Source organism: Schistocerca cancellata, chromosome 8, assembly GCF_023864275.1.
Source record: "Schistocerca cancellata isolate TAMUIC-IGC-003103 chromosome 8, iqSchCanc2.1, whole genome shotgun sequence".
NCBI lineage: Eukaryota > Metazoa > Arthropoda > Insecta > Orthoptera > Acrididae > Schistocerca > Schistocerca cancellata.
Window position 1 is genome coordinate 95,531,117 of NC_064633.1, and position 17,860 is coordinate 95,548,976.

Here is a 17,860-nt window from a genome sequence, read left to right on the forward strand (position 1 = left end):
TGTCACTTTCTCCGTGTGTTTCAGTTGCGAGGCATTTCCTCACTTTTCCATGCACTCTTTGGAGCAGTGTTCATCGTTGAAATCGTACATTCTCTTAATACAAGTTAATTTTGCTGCAGAACATGTGTTACTTCTTGACGTAAGCAATCCATACGTCGAAAATGTTTGTTTAACGTGAGAAGTGTCTATACACATTAAGAGGATATGTAAAACAAAGGGCTGAGACTAAAAGAGAGTACAACATAGTCTGCAACTGATGCTTGATTTTAAAATTTGCCATTATATAATTTTCCAGCTGTAATGCTTCAACGTGACATTCTTAAAAGGCTGTGGTTGTTATTATCCAAACATTGCCTTCATATCTAAGATGATATCCGGGATTCAGACGGTGATGGCTATGACGAGGTGATCCTGGTGAAGTAGGGCAGAGTGTTCATCGGTGCAGGGTATTTTCGGAGCCAGGTGGGTCCCTCTATGGTGGGGTGCTCGGGGTCCACCTCGTCCCTCCAGGTGCCCTTGGGCAGGTAGATGTCCCGTGCGGTGTTTTTGTGGTAGATCACTGGCGCCACAAGGATGTCTTCGCCCAGAAGGAACTCTGCACAGAAAGGAAACAGCTTGCCACTCATACTGTGCAAATACTTGCTGCGTATTGTAAATTGTAAGGAAATACACAAGTGAGAAAATAATGATTAGAAAATTTTTCTTAATGAATTAAAAATAATAATAACCCATGTTTATGTCCTGTGAGCGTTTCCCGAGACATCTCACGGACTATATTGCATTAATACACTCCTGGAAATGGAAAAAAGAACTCATTGACACCGGTGTGTCAGACCCACCATACTTGCTCCGGACACTGCGAGAGGGCTGTACAAGCAATGATCACTCGCACGGCACAGCGGACACACCAGGAACCGCGGTGTTGGCCGTCGAATGGCGCTAGCTGCGCAGCATTTGTGCACCGCCGCCGTCAGTGTCAGCCAGTTTGCCGTGGCATACGGAGCTCCATCGCAGTCTTTAACACTGGTAGCATGCCGCGACAGCGTGGACGTGAACCGTATGTGCAGTTGACGGACTTTGAGCGAGGGCGTATAGTGGGCATGCGGGAGGCCGGGTGGACGTACCGCCGAATTGCTCAACACGTGGGGCGTGAGGTCTCCACAGTACATCGATGTTGTCGCCAGTGGTCGGCGGAAGGTGCACGTGCCCGTCGACCTGGGACCGGACCGCAGCGACGCACGGATGCACGCCAAGACCGTAGGATCCTACGCAGTGCCGTAGGGGACCGCACCGCCACTTCCCAGCAAATTAGGGACACTGTTGCTCCTGGGGTATCGGCGAGGACCATTCGCAACCGTCTCCATGAAGCTGGGCTACGGTCCCGCACACCGTTAGGCCGTCTTCCGCTCACGCCCCAACATCGTGCAGCCCGCCTCCAGTGGTGTCGCGACAGGCGTGAATGGAGGGACGAATGGAGACGTGTCGTCTTCAGCGATGAGAGTCGCTTCTGCCTTGGTGCCAATGATGGTCGTATGCGTGTTTGGCGCCGTGCAGGTGAGCGCCACAATCAGGACTGCATACGACCGAGGCACACAGGGCCAACATCCGGCATCATGGTATGGGGAGCGATCTCCTACACTGGCCGTACACCACTGGTGATCGTCGAGGGGACACTGAATAGTGCACGGTACATCCAAACCGTCATCGAACCCATCGTTCTACCATTCCTAGACCGGCAAGGGAACTTGCTGTTCCAACAGGACAATGCACGTCCGCATGTATCCCGTGCCACCCAACGTGCTCTAGAAGGTGTAAGTCAACTACCCTGGCCAGCAAGATCTCCGGATCTGTCCCCCATTGAGCATGTTTGGGACTGGATGAAGCGTCGTCTCACGCGGTCTGCACGTCCAGCACGAACGCTGGTCCAACTGAGGCGCCAGGTGGAAATGGCATGGCAAGCCGTTCCACAGGACTACATCCAGCATCTCTACGATCGTCTCCATGGGAGAATAGCAGCCTGCATTGCTGCGAAAGGTGGATATACACTGTACTAGTGCCGACATTGTGCATGCTCTGTTGCCTGTGTCTATGTGCCTGTGGTTCTGTCTGTGTGATCATGTGATGTATCTGACCCCAGGAATGTGTCAAAAAAGTTTCCCCTTCCTGGGACAATGAATTCACGGTGTTCTTATTTCAGTTTCCAGGAGTGTATATCAAATTCACCAATTAGTAACTTCCACTTTAAAGTCCTCTCAAAAGGAAAGACGTGGAACAAATTTATGTCAGATAGGTGTGCTATATTTTCCGGAAACAATATTTAGCGTGTAACAAGAGCCATGGACAAGATGTAAAAATTTAGGATAGTGTTTAAAATTGTTTTTTCTGCTAGTTGGTACACAGTTGAGGAATATCTAGTTATTCATTCTGACTTGTCTCTCTTAATATACTTAGCAGACTCATTTGTTTGACAATCACTTATTCAGTCACACCTTCATTTATCATCTTCGATAGATCACCTCAAGAAGAAGAGACATGAAGTATGTGCCGTGGTTTACACTAACACAAGTGAAGCGACTTGTAAAATCACAATCTTTAATATCTTTATCTGCACATTGCTTAATGTTGTTGATATTTTACGTCATCTAGTATAAACTTGTAAACAAGTAGGAAGAGTGCTGTTTTTAAATAGCAAATGCAGCCTCAATTCTATTAAAACTCTGCTGTTTAATTTATGTAGGTACCACAAAATATACGCCATTGCACTGGTATTTTTCAAAGAAAATAGTTACTTTCATCAATAGTAACATATGCGCGATTTCTATACACAACTACATGTCGTACATCTCCACAATAAAAATTAAAATGGGCCAGATACTTAACCCCTTCACTAGATAATCAGATAATGTGTGGAAATAAAGATAATGAGGATTATTGTAAATTTCTTTCCAAATGCTACAGTTTGCCAAACTCTTGCTTAATCGTACAGAGGAGCTGGTTGCATTTAACAGAATGTACTTGTACTTGTAAATCTCTACAAATACATAACATTTACACGACAATAACTTTGTCCCAAATGCTGTAATTGTGCCATTCAAAGTTCAGCAGAATCGGAATGTTATTTTCAGCAACAATAATCTATTAGGAGACAATGTACTCGGAAATAAACAAAAGAACTGCAGTATCTATAAAGGGAATGAGAGAAATTGGATTGTAGACCAATACATTTGTTCTTAGGTCTGCAAAACATGCAGAGCTAAACTCTATTATGTTATCTACTTTTGACACCACATTGATATCCAGCTGGAGTTTACACAGAAGTGTATCAGTCATTGTACGAACGCTAGTGTCTACTTATGGAGCTACCAACACATTTTTGCATATGTGAAAATGGATTAAAGAAGTGATTGTGAGAATATGGCATGAATTGTTTGCTTCGAACTAGTGCTGTAGAGTTACTGTCTCCACTGATATTAAGGCTGGTATTAAAAGTTCCGTTGTTTTATTATATCGTCGACGAACACGAACCTTTTTAAACTGTCTTTACGAAGGGAATATACCAAGTGGTGTTCTTTAGTGTTGTCTGTTGGAGCCATATACGGAAAAAAACCTGTAGAATGAGCATGACGAAAGGGAACTGAAATAATATGGGTGATACCGTCTAAATGAAACAACTTGTGTGACCCTGGATGCTTATATTCGTTGCACATATCGGGGTGTCACAAACTGAATTCGTGTCCTGAGCCAGAAAATTACAGCCGCCATACAAGATGAATAAGAATAAAATTCTACTACAGGAGTTTAGAGCAGGGTGAAGAGTGTAACGTACATTCTGTCCATATGCATTTTATGCATTTGTGTTATTAGTATCCTCTCTATACTCCACGTTGTTCTTTGTGGGTAATGCATGTGTCAGCGGCGGAATGTGGACTGAGAGTAAATCGAAGAAAGGCGAAAGTAATGCGATGCAGCAGAAATGAGTTCAGCGAGGAATTTAATATCAGAAGCTGAGATCACGTAGTAGACGAAGTGAATGAATCTTGCAGACTGGGCAGCAACATAAACCGTGGTGGACAGAGCAAGGATGTCATGAAAAAAAATGACTAGCATTGGGCAAAATGGCATTCATGGCGTAGAGAAATCTACTAGAAGTATTACACATAGGTCTTAATTTGACGAAGAAATTTGTGACAAAGTACGTTTGGAGTACAGCACTGTATGGAAGCGAAGTACAGACAGTGGGAAACGCTGAACCGAAAGGAAGCGAAGCATTAGCGATAGGGTGCTACAGAAGAATGTTGAAACTTAGGAGGAATTGTAACGTAAGGAATGAGAGGGTTTTCCGCAGAATCAGTGAGGAAAGGAGTATATGGAAAACACTGACAAGAAGAAGGGGCAGTATGGTTCAAATGGTTCAAATGGCTCTGAGCACTATGGGACGTAACATCTGTGGTCATCAGTCCCCTAGAACTTAGAACTACTTAAACCTAACGTTCCTGAGGACATCACACACATCCATGCCCGAGGCAGGATTCGAACCTGCGACCGTAGCAGTCGCGCGGTTCCGGACTGCGCGCCTAGAACCGCTAGACCACCGCGGCCGGCAGGGGCAGTATGACACGCCATCTTTAAGACATGCAGGAATAGCTTCCATTGCGCCAGAGGGAACTGTGGAGGTTAAAAAGCAAGACAGAAGTAGGAATAGACCTAGAAAATAAATTAGGATGTAGCTCGTCATTGCTACTCTGAGATGAAGGGATTCGCACAGGAGAGTAACAGGCTGATGACTCGAGATGGAAAGTTTGGTACAGGAGAGTGACAAGACTAATGTCTCCAAGGAAAAATAGGCAAGAAAGACCCACTAGCTGATTCATAGTAGAAACACTGATCTATAGACAGGACATTATCTCAAATGTTGTACCTACTGAAGTGGTCAGCTCCTCCCATTCGTAAAAACTGCCCGTCCTGGCACTTGGTAACAATCTGCTTTGAGACTAGGAAATGTTTAATGTTCAATTCGAATCTGAAATTTTCTTACAGCAGTCAGTTGCTTTTCCTCGCCTAAAAATAGCAATGCCACCAGGACATTATGATTAATTTTAAGTGTTAAAGCGATGATCAGAATAATCTGCTGAGAGAGAGAGACCAAACAGAAACTAAGGTATCAGCCAACAGAAGACTAATGTGAAGCAGATGCCAACAGCACCTTGCAAATCAGATTTAAAACACTTCGTAATTCACAGAATTTTATCTTAGATCTGGGAAGACGCTTGCCTAATCACCCCGGCTATAGAGAGCTTCACAGTTTGATTGAATTTAGATGTATAATGCGTTACATTTCCTTGTAGGTGATGTACATTTATTGTGAAAGTATGACAAACAAATCTGTCACCCAAACGTGGTGAGTACTTTAGAATGCAGGAAAGCAGATAACACACACTGGTGGGACAGAGAAAGTCTGCGCTGGTACCTGAGTCGATGGTCTGTGCCGTGGAGTCTGTGGGGTCGAGCCACCAGACGGGCAGGTTGACCGGCGTGCCGTCCTCCACCGCCTTCTGCATCAGCTCCAGGATGCGCGGCGCGTACTTGGCGTGCAGGTCAGTCAAGTTGCGGGCGATCTCCAGCGTCTGCAACACGGTCGCTAGTGACAGCCTTCCCTAAAGTGTCTACCTGCTGGAAGTAAACCTTAGGAAGTACTCTGGAGCTAACGACCAGTCTCGCTCGATTATTATATTCTCATTTGAAATTTAGATATCTGTAAAACCTTCAGTAAGAGTGACACTTCTCTGAAGAGACCAATGAAACTAGTCAGACATGAGGAATGGCTACATCTTCTCAAGTTGGCTCAAAGATAATAACGCCTATGTGCTAACAATACCATTTCCATACGCGACGCAGTATCACCGCAGTCAGAAAAGAACACAGTTTATTGGGCTATCCACAACACCGCTTTTCTCTTGTAGACTAGCCGAAGTTGTCACTCCTGCGGGCCGCCAGCGTAACTGGCAGTCTGTATAATTTTTTGGCGTTTGCAGGCGGCATCAAGTGTACAAATATTTTCAACTCCGGCTACTTAGCCAAATAATACAACCCTCCTGCCTTTCCCATTAGTTTCATTTTACCAAATTTGCAACTCCAGCACGAAAACTTCCAGAATCAACTGCTTACTGTGTCATTCTCCAGGTCTTCCTCTACAATTCTTGCCCCACAATTCGCTCAAGTACTAAGCTGGTGATCTCTATGTCTCCAAATGTGACCTCTCAATCGACCACTTCGATTAGTCAAGGTATGCCATAAATTTACTTTCTGCACTATTCAGATCAGTACCTCTTTACGTAGGTTACATTATATACTCATATAATCTTCAGACCCCTTCAGTAGCATCACATTTCAACGCTTCTGTTCTCTACTTGCCTGAACTGCTTATCTTTCGCGTTTCACTTCCGTACAAGGTTACACTCAAGACAAATACCTTCAGAAAAGATATCCTAACACTTAAAATAACTGTCGATGTTTTTCAGAAATGCTTTTCCGTCTATGGATAGTTTGCATTTTATATCCTCTCCTACTTGATCCGTCATGCTATTTTACTGCCCAAATCGCAAAACTCATCTACTATTGTTAATTTCCCGTTTCCTAATATACTTCCCGCAGTATCACATGATTTAATTCGTCTACATTCTATATCCCTTGTTTTGCTGTTGTTGATGTTCATCTTATATTTTTATTTCGAAACACTGTCCATTACTTTCAACTGATCTTCCAATCCTTTGCTGTCTCTGTCAGAATTACAATATGGTCTATAAACCTCAAAGTTTTTGTTTATTCTTCCTGAACTTTCATTTATTTTCCAAATTTTTCATTGTTTTCCTTTACTGCTGGCTCGATGTACTAGTCGAATGTACACCATTACGAATCATTACTTAAAGTTCATGCCCCTCGAGTCTTATAACGGCCGTCTGGTTTCTGTTTCGCGCCCTGTATTTCACCCGTAATACGTTCAGAATTTCGAAAAGTGTAGTCCAGTCGATTTTGTCAAAAGCTCTCTCCATATCTACAAAAACTATATCGTCGCTTTGCCTTTCCTTAACCTAGTCGTTTCTTCTGCAGTCTGCAGTAAAACATAAAAGATACTGAATGTAATTTACAACTACGAAGGTGGCAGCCTTAAGTACATTAGTAGCGTCCAAATACACAGCTGAAAGCCTGCAATTGGTCCCGAGTCACTCGATGCCTCGCATGTCAACGTGACACGTTATCTATTTAAATTGTAATTCGAGAACAATACACAGGGGAGTCCAATCGCAAGCAAGGAATTAGCTGTTTAGCGGGCTATTACGAATAGAGGAAACAGAAGAATGCATCTTGTATCAGGTGTGAACGCACCTCGTTGTCGTAGTCCCACGGCGTGTAGGAATATTTGACAACAGGCATGAAGACTGTGGCTTCCAGCCAACGCAGGAACAGGTCGCTGGATGCCGGCTTCCCGTTCTGAACTGAACCGCCGATCATTTCCGGCAGCACGAAGGGGTGCCCGACCATGTTGATCTGCAGCAGCTTGGGAATGAGCGTGTCGAAGCCGCCGTGGCCCGACCAGACGTTGTGCACGATGTCCATGAGGAAGAAGTTGGGCAGCTTCTGGCTCTCCACACCCGTCTGTATCGACACCATGGAGCCGAACTGAGCGATCGTCTGCGCGAATGCGTCAGAGTAGGCTATCGGGCTGACCTCCTTGGGCTCTAAGTTGGCCGGCTGCGGCAGGTAGTCCACCTCCCCAGCGGTGAACTCGAATCCGTCGATACCAGACTCGTCGAGAAGCGCCTGGGAACAGTCAAGAACCATTATATTAGGAGACAAAACGGAAAAAGCTGACCTACCTAACATCGTGTTGGTCCTTCTTTAGAGCCCAATACAGCTCCTATTCTGTCATACATTCGATACCTCCGCAGTAGGTTTCGAGAGGTTTGTGCCACCAGATCTCTGCATTCAGTGCCCTACAATTAAGGATCTGTGGTTGGCGGACGCGGAAGTGACACCCGTCAGCGCTACAGAAGTATTCCAGCAGATCAGGCGAATCTTGTGGCCAATACATTAAGGGGGGTAGGACATCAAACCGGCCGACTTGGAGCAAGAGAGGCACCACAGGACATTTTATTTTTTATTGTCTACACTTTTACAAATAAATTCACAAAACTTTGTCAGCATGACCAGGAAGGATTCAGGATTCGCACTCATAGCAGTGAAAGTGCAAAAACATAACAAAATAGATTTTTTTAGCTATGAAATTTCATCATTTTTTCACTTATTGTTGGCTGCATTTGTTGCTGTAGGTACATTTTTCTTCACCAGTTTCTTTGATGAATTTTGCACAGCATACAAACCATACTTACAGGTGTATGAAACACTAGAATTTTCCCAATCTATTAAAAACTGTGCTAAAAATTGAGATAATTAACTACAAAATTTGATTTTTTTCTACACATAAAGTTTAAAACGTAACAGCTCATTCATTTTTTCGTAAATTAAATAGATTATAGAGTTTCAGACATCTGTAAGTATGGTGTGTATGCTGTGCAAAATTCATCGAACAGCCTCTCTTACTTATGAAGAAAAGTGTACCTACAGCAACAAATGCAGCCAATAGTAAGTGAAAAAATGATGAAATTTCACATGTAAAAATAATTATTTTGTTATATTTTTGAACTTCCGCTGCTACGAGTATGAATCCTGAATCATTCCTGGCCATGCTGACAAAGTTTTATGAATTTACTTGTAAAAGTATAGACAGAGGAAATTAAAATGTCCTGTGGTGCCTACCCTGCTCCAAGTCGGCCCGTTTAACGTCCTACCCCCCTTAGCGTGAGTTCTGTACCATGCGCTTCAGGTCACTACAGTGTGGTACTGACTATGTTACACAAGCATACAGGTGGAATGCCATCGCCGTCTGGGAAGGCATAAGGCATGAAGCAGTTCTATTCACGAACGAGCAGCTGTTAAATGGATTATGGCGTATCTAGATCTGGAGACACCCTTCCCTAGTGCAACAAGGAAAGTAATTCACCTGCCCATTTCAGACGTTTCCTTTGGTCCACAGTGTAATCTCCACGATCTGGTGCTAAATCTGAACCTCAGTACGAACGATGTGCAGACGTCAGGAGCCACTGGACATGGAGATAACTCAATGGCAACAGTTGAATATTTGTGCCGGACCGCGCCTCGAATCTGGATTTCCGACCTTACGCAATCTGTCGCTCTAATCGCTCTGGCTATCCGAGCATGCTCTACGATCGATCAACATTCTCAACTTATCGCACACTACTGACTAGCAACCCTGTCCATTTACCTCGTACACAGCTTCTTGCATTCCTGCGAGAGGTTCAGATCCTATTGAGCATCTGCACTAAGGGTATCATAGTAATGAACCTCACAGATATACTACATAATATGAGTAGATACCTTATACATTATTATATATTTATGCCAACAGGCGGCATACAATTCGGCTGAGGTCGAACGCATGCTGTCTCCTTTACGAAGCCCTAAAGTAGAAAGTCACTTGGCATGAGACCAGAAGGGCTCCGTATCCATTTATAAACATGTCAGACCAGACACCACTTTTTTCGAGAAAACGGCAGTAAATCTCAGTATTTCGGGGGAAGTTCCGACAGTAGGCGCAAATGGACAATGAGGTAACTCAATGGTGAAACCTAAAATTTGTACAGGAGAGGGAAAAAGGCAGCTGACGTCGTTAGCTCTGTCGAAATACAGATGTCTGTAATCTTGTCTTATATGATATCCCCATGAGAATGCGCAGTGGGTCAGAACCTCTTGCGGCGATGTTCCAGGATGTTCCGTAATGAACCGGAATGTTCTGAAATGTTCGGGAATAGTCTGGAACATTTGGGAAGATTCCAGAATGTTCGGAAACATCCCTGAACATTCCAGAACACTCTCGAGTGTTGTGCAATGTCCTGAACGATTGTGGGCTAATCGAAGGCTTTTTGGTGAGTTCCGGAATTTGTCACTGTAGGGGCTACTCCGAATATCAGTTTCTTATTAGTTACAAAGTTAGGAACCGAAAAAGTAGTGTAGTGTGTGAATAAAAACACACAGTGAAGAGTGAGTATTTAAAATGATACGGTAACCGAATATAAATGGAAAAGAAAATGTGAAAAGTGTGTAATTATACTTACTACAGTTGTTAATAAAAAGTTGATTGCATTTATATATTAGGCAGTGTCCAAACTTCGAAGAAAAGGAGATCTTACCAGTTGTGAGGCTAAACGGCGAAAAAAAAAAGAACAATGAAGAAACGAAACAGACGAAGAGCGCCAAGCACATTTAAGTTCCCAACGAACGACGATAAGCAACGTGAGAAGCAGAGAAAATGAAGAACAACGAAATGAGCGGACTGGAGAAATATGAATTGCCAGAAAGTAGTGCAGTGAGTTAAAAAAAATAAACAGTGAAGTGTCAGCAAAGTGGTACAGTGACTGAATATAGATCTTACTAATCAGGCGACCGGCCTCATTGAACTCAACAGTGATTTCTGCAACATTGCCACTGTTGAGCACGCACTCATCGATAAAATTTAACATAATATGGTTCACGACTGTACTAATCCGGACGTGCTATTTGGTAACTAAAAATAATATTGTTGACGTTATCAACTTTAAGATTAAAAAAAAAATATTCCCGGTGAAGAGAGAATATACAAATCGAACTACACGATGGTGAAAGTTGAAGAAAATGTTAACTTCCGTATAGTGTTTCTAAACTCTTTTCCAAATGCCACGAGTGCCATTACACTGCCTTCGACTTAAAACTGGGTCTCCGATCATACTACTCAGAAATCTCAGCTCACCAAAACTGTGTATGGGAACAAGGATGATCGTGAATCAGCTATCGAATAACATCATGGAAACCGAACTTCGGACTGGGAAGTACAAAGGACACACAGTATTTGGCCCAGAACACCACTGATCTCAACTGAACTGCCCTTGCAGTTTTAAAAGACTCCAATTCAAAGACTCCAGTAATGTAGAGCAATACGTTCTAGGAAATCCCGCTTGAATAACAACTACATACGTTTGCTTATATACTCACCAAGAGTCGGTTCGTCCACCAGGATACTGCATCAGGATTGGTGAAGTCGACAGCGCCAGCAACTTCATTCTGAAACTTGGTCTCGGTTTTACCATTCGCGTCGGTCACGAAGTAGCCTTTCTCCAGTGCCTCGGAGTAATACGGCTCACAGCCTTTGTTCACAAAGGGATGATTCCACAGCACTACACGGAACCCCAGATCGTGAAGGTCGTCAGTGAGCTTCTTTATGTCGGGAAACTTGGTGGTGTCAAACGTCTGGCTTCCGTAACAGGTCTCCCACTTTTGATCAATTTCGATGTGGCTCTTGTTGAAACCGTGGGCAATCACCTCGTTGGCGAGTTTCCGCACCGACTCCTCAGTAGTGTTTTTGCCGTATCGGACCAAGGTAGCCCAGACGGGACTCAGCACCATGGAGTCGTCTGGGACTGCAGTCGGCTTGCCCAGGTAGTTTTGGACAGCAAACTCGTGCGCCTCCCTGGCGTCCTCGAATGAACACAGGTCCCACTCCAGCAGGTTGTCGGCTCGGTCGGCTGGGTAGGGAGACTTGTTCTCAGCAGTAAAGCAGATAGCATTTACTGACTGGTTTGTATTCTGGTTGATGAAAAGAGGGACGTTCGAATGAACGTAGACGAATCTGCCGTCGGAGAAAAGCCAGTAGCGCACGGCAATGCCAGCTTGTATGCTTTGGTCTGTAATGTACGGGAAGTCCTCGTACTTGGTATCCTCGATGAGAAACTTCTGCTCTCTGTTCTCTATCCCGCCATAGATGTGGCTGGTCAAGTGGTTCTGACAACTGGTGAGCACCGTCTGGGGTGTGCTGACCCACTGCCGGACACCGAGGCAACGACCTTCTCGTCCTTGGCGCCGGAAGGCGATTTTATGGTCTCCAAAGTAGAAGGATTCTCCATTAGTGCCTCTCACGTGACGTGGCCCATGCGAGCGCTGCTCGCTGCTGATTGGGATGTAGCCGATTTCCACTTCGCTGCCATCTGCAACAAGTCAGTAACCAAACAGTGCCTTCAGAAATAGATCCTTATTTTTAGAGTACTAGTGAGAATGCAGATTGGTGAGTTACTCTAGCCTACTTTCTCGCACACGATTTGTAACATAATAACAGCAGTATTTACGTGCGTATGATGTCTCTCTTCGATATTCACATTATGGATTTATACCATTTTCAATAAGTGAGGAGACACCATGCAGTGAATCTGACATCAAAATGTGGTTAGGCGTAGTTAGACATGTTGCTGCCGATAATATCAATTATTTTGCTTAGCTGATACGCTGAAAATGGAAGAAACTGAGAGATACTGATAATAAAATTTATGCTGGAACACACATTAAACATTAATATCAAGTTAGTTCACAATAGCGGGAGGTTAGATTTTGTTCACCTGCAGTAAAGAAAGTACTGACATGACATATGCGAATATGTAAATACGAAAACAAATAAAATTTTCAAGACAAATTCCATTGATTTACTATCAGAAAGTTTATATTGTTATGGATTAGGCGGAAGTAAAGAATTGTGCAATCGAAGTAGATTTTATACTTCTTTCAGAAAACCAGATTTGAGATTTAAATTAGCCTAAACCCATGGTACAATATGTTTAGACAGGAGAAATGAAACTGATACAGAATCTTGATGTACTGTGGACTTGTCTATTATAAATATCAATCATCTGAGGATTTTAGAAAGTTAACCTACATTCACACGTATGACACATAAGGCTACTTGTTAATGCTCCAGTACCTGAAAAAAATTTCATAGCTATATAATTCAGAGACTGGGAATAGACATCATCATGTACTGTCCATTTGCTGGATTTAGTCATTTTGCAGACATGAAAATACTGTGAAACCACGTAGTGTATTAAGAAAGGAAAGCTGTCAGTGGTAATAATTTTAATGGAAGCTTCTTGCTGGAGTTAATATAATAAGTAAATATAAGCTGATCTGCTTTTGGCGGTACGTTCTTTGTTTCCTTCAATTACAGACGGACATTTCCCTGTATTGATACCACCTTGCAATCATTTTCCGCGAAGTGTGGTTTGATTAAGTCGAATAAGTGCGAACAGACCGTTATCTCAATATTTTCTGTCGCTGAAACAATAAACTCAAGACAGTAGAAAGTATTATTTTCATAGGTACCGGTTGGTGTCCCTCATACGTTTACCTGAAGTAATCGCTGGGTGTCAACACAGATCGTGTCGCTTGGCTACGCTGCGAGTACAGAGTCGCGACTCTGTTACAGCTGATACCGGCGAGCCGCGCGGCAGCGGCAGCGGCAGCGGTCGCCGGCCACTCACCTTTGTGGGAGAGGATCTGGACGCGGCCAGCAGCCTCGTCGTAGCGGGTGCTGAGGCTGGCTGCGGCGGGGGCCACCAGCAGGCCGAGCGCCACCAGCAGCGGCACGGCGGTCGCGGGCGCAGCTGGAGGCAGAGGAGAACAGCGAGTCGTCAAAGCAACTGCCACAAAAACACCTGGCATTTTGATTCTACTGTTCCGCGTTATCTGGTGAGGAAACGAGGGGCGATAACATCTCTGGGATCATGTTGCTTCCTAGGTCAAACAAATACATTTCTCTGCTTCACTTGGACGCCCCCTTGAGTACGATGCGGTCTCAGTTGCCCTGCGATCCCCCTCGGAACCATGGCACACTCAGAAACCTCGAAAAATCCCATATGATCCTAAACAGGTCTACAGTATCAACTGCAGTCAGACGCCCTCTGTCGGACCCCCTTGAAACTACGACATCCACCTTCTTGCGTGAATATTACTTGTACTTGTGTTTGAGCAGAACCCATAATGTTAACAATATCATCTGTGATTTCCTGTGTTAGTTCAAAAATGTTCAAATGTTTGTGAAACCTTTTGGGACGTAACTGCTAAGGTCATCAGTTCCTTAGCATACACACTACTTAACCTAAATTATCCTAAGGACAAACACCCACACCCATGCCCGAGGGAGGACTCGAACCTCCGCCGGGACCAGCCACACAGTCCATGACTGCAGCGTCTTAGACCGCAAGGCTAACCCCCCCCCGCGCGGCTCCTGTGTTAGTCTAGGGATGAAATGGCGCCTAGGTTACACAGCGGTCACGAATCGTGAATAAGTGACGTCCTCATACTGATAACAATCCCAACGTAAGAGCTGCAGGAGAGGGTTTGAACCCAAAAAAGACAACGCTCAGTCGATATGTTCTTGGCTGACTATCTGGACATTTGTGCATTAGGAGATTATTTGTTCACGAAAACGACAACACTCGGTCACCAAGTGTTTGGTTGGAATTTCCCATGTCAGTGTAACAGGGTATAATATAGACGGAAGTACGATAACGGTGTGCTTGTCTGCTGGTCGAATATATTCAGGATATTAATAGAGAGGTTAGCCCTCATACATACCATCATTAAGACGAATACATATCGACCTATGTACTGAATTCAAACTAGTGTGCGACTGCCCACGATAGAGACTCTTATTACAAATTTAGTCTCGTTGTTAGCAGTATACCAAAAAGGCGAAAACTTTTAAAAATTGACTGACTTTTTGTAAGTTTCAACATGATGTTTTGTTTTATAATGATGTCTCTTACCTTTTATTTATGTTTTGTACAATAGATTAGAATTCATCACATTCGTGAAATATCTTTCTGAGAACACATAATATTACATAATTTGTTCCTGATCTATCGGAACCTTTGTAGCAGAATAATACTGCAGAACTACGTATATCCATTATTCCCCTATTCCTTCAATAGCCCCCTGATTCTGTAAAATATCGCCTTACAGCAGGTCAGTGTAATTCTCCCTGTATCGGTCATAACTACGGAAGATCAATATGAGTACGCATTGAGATCGTACACAATCCCATAAAAAGATGAAACATCCTCTTAAGTGCTGTATTCCAACTAGTACCCGACCTACCATGACAGAGATTCTAATTACACGATTTTGTAGTACTGCATTTTAACGAAACAGAAGTCGTTCTACCCTTGGTGTGAGTTCCAGGTTACCTGGGATTACAGGATAACAGAATAGAAGAGAAAATATGGGTGACTTACTTAATTTGGCCATTAAAAGGCGCCTTGAAGAGACTGTGCCACACATACTTGGCTGCTTTCCGTTTTGTATGAGAAACATTTGACTCTACATACCTTTGACTAAGGGCTGTATGGATAGCGATCCTGTACCTCACTAAACATCGTTTAAAATTATATTTTACCAAAATAAAGTGCGGCTTGCCAGCAGATTTCTGGTGGGGTTGGATATCGCTCATAGACGTTTTCGAAGCTTAAAAGAAATATTAAAAAATTTCCATTTCTTCCCGTAATCCAATGGTAACCAAAGGGTAATACCTGTAGTAAACTACTCAGTGGCGAATATCTAAAATAGTGTCTTACTTTATATTTCTATCGCATTTCTTAGCTCCATAGAAATGGTGTTTACGTTCACGTACTACTTACTCATTACTCTCTTAAAATCATCCATCATGAGAACTGTTACTAGCCTTATGAAATAACTGCACTTAAGACATCAGACATGAATGTGCCACCCGTACTTGTGCAGGTTAGATATAAAAGATTTTAAGAAATCACTACATGAACTAAATGTATCGAAAATGTCTTTCAAAAACAGTGAAATACTAATCTAGAAATAAGCCCTAGAATCCAAGCCTTACAGTAATCTACAACAGTGACACCCACAGGGGGCGTGAGCTCACCTTGAACCATCCTAGACCTCGCTGTGAAGTGCAGTACTGCTGCAGCTGATCTCCTGGCGTGAAGTTTCAATACATGGCTTATATGTATATATAGTGAAATTTTGTCGAAGGACGCGGTTATCATCGCCATGTTTTACGATGAACTCTTAAGATATGAATCCTCTCGAATCGCGTCTCGTCGCACTCCGAGATAACTTATCAGTATAATGTAATACTTAACATGGTCGGATAAAAGCTTTATCGTTTGCTAAAACAAAAAAGATCGTCAAGTTATAAATTATTTGCTCTTTTTTAACACAAAGGTAAAGTAACTGTTATCTGAACGAAGGAACGCAGTGTTCTGATTTCCTCAGTGGAGTAAAGTTTCAGCTGGCGTGACGTCAGAATCATTTTATGTTTTGTGTCTTTATTTGCGTTAAACGGAATTTGCATATGATAGTATGTAATAATTTATTTTTATAGTTCCGACGAATACAAAATTCCAAATAAATTATAATTAAAAAATTTAGATCGAACAAACGGATAATGTAAACCAATGAAAACGCTAAAGTAAGTTGAAATTGGATGAGGAAAGTAAGTATAGCCTATAAATGTATTAGAAATGAAACGGATGGACATTGTAGACACTGACCAGATAATGGGTTTCCTTTGTTCTTTGGTTTCTCGCTTTTTTTCTCCCTTAGACAATCAGAAACCCGTTATGTATCTAAATGCTAATCAATTTAAAATTTCAATATACGAAGATAGTGATTACATGAAGTGTGGAAACTGCTAGTATCTTTTCTGTAGTTATTTTTGCTGGCATCATGGCATATACCAAAATTTCTGAAGGTGATTGATGTAGCTCTTTACATTTTGATCGGTGAATAAGTGGCAAATAATAAGAGGCTGCTAGAAGACGACCTCGGGGCAGATAAGTGTCAGTTCCAGAGAAATGTAGGGAAACAGTATTCAATGTAGACAGAACGACTTATTTCAGAAGACACACTCGAGTAAGGCGTAGCTACATTTACAGCTTTATAGGCGTAGAGAGACACTATTAAGTAGTATATACGCTTAGAACCTATGAGGTTAAATGGATACAACACGGGGAGCATAAGGTTACCTACGACTTGTACAGAAACTAGAATGTAGTTACAAGAGGTGAAGGATAAGAGGACAGGAAACGGAGACCTAGTAGCAGAGGTGGAAGTGGGACAGAGTTATAGCTTATTCCCCATGATATTCACTAAATTGCAAGTCAACTATGTGGTAATTTACATAGGAAAATAATTCGAGAAGAATAGTAATTTCAAGGTTGGCCTATGATACTGAAATCCATTCAGAGACAGCCAAGTATGAGGAAGATTAGCTAAAAGGAATGCATAATGTATTGAAGAAGATCATAAGATAAACACAAAAGTAAGACAGGGATAATGAAATTCAGCTGAATGAATCAGAGTCCATTGCGTGAATTCGCTTACGAAGCGAGACATCAACAGCTAGTAGATGAGGTACGCTACTTCGTTAGCAGTGTAATTGACGACATAGAGAGGGTATAAAACATAGAGTCACAGTAATGAGGTAAACGATTCCGAAAATCTGAAATTCACTAACAGCGGATATAGATTTAAATTTCAAGTGTCTTTCCGAACGGTATCTGTCTGGCGGGTGGCCTTGAGAGGAAATGAAACGTGAGTGATCAGCTGTTCAGACAAGCAGAGAATAGAACCTATTGAGTTAATGTGCTTAAAAAAATGCTTAAGACTAGATCGGTATACTGGTTAACCAATGAACAGATACTGTGAAGAAATGGACAGAAAAGAGTATTATGGTACAAAGTGAGCCAACGAAGTGTTGACAGCACAGATACTGGGACGAATTTTAAAATTTTTCTTCAGAATTTGACGTTCAGAGAAATTTCGGGCTTGCAGCCAGTTCTCGTTCATTGCACTGCAAGATGTTTCGATTGGGCACCTGCCAGTCATCTTCAGAGGAACCATCGAGTCTACGACATCATGGAATGTAGGAAACAACACGAAACCTTGAGTACCG

General features: G+C 42.8%; 1 protein-coding gene across 1 annotated transcript; it reads right to left on the reverse strand.

Annotated features, from left to right (window-relative positions):
* Nucleotides 1-253: 253 nt before the first annotated feature.
* On the reverse strand, nt 254-15,891 carry LOC126094682 (myogenesis-regulating glycosidase-like). Its single transcript, XM_049909203.1, has 6 exons — nt 15,827-15,891; nt 13,413-13,535; nt 11,104-12,092; nt 7,384-7,818; nt 5,468-5,624; nt 254-595 (listed from the first exon to the last, which is right to left on the reverse strand). Exons 1-6 carry the CDS (start codon nt 15,834-15,836, stop codon nt 396-398), a joined length of 1,914 nt encoding a protein of 637 aa, XP_049765160.1. The 5' UTR covers nt 15,837-15,891; the 3' UTR covers nt 254-395.
* Nucleotides 15,892-17,860: the final 1,969 nt, after the last annotated feature.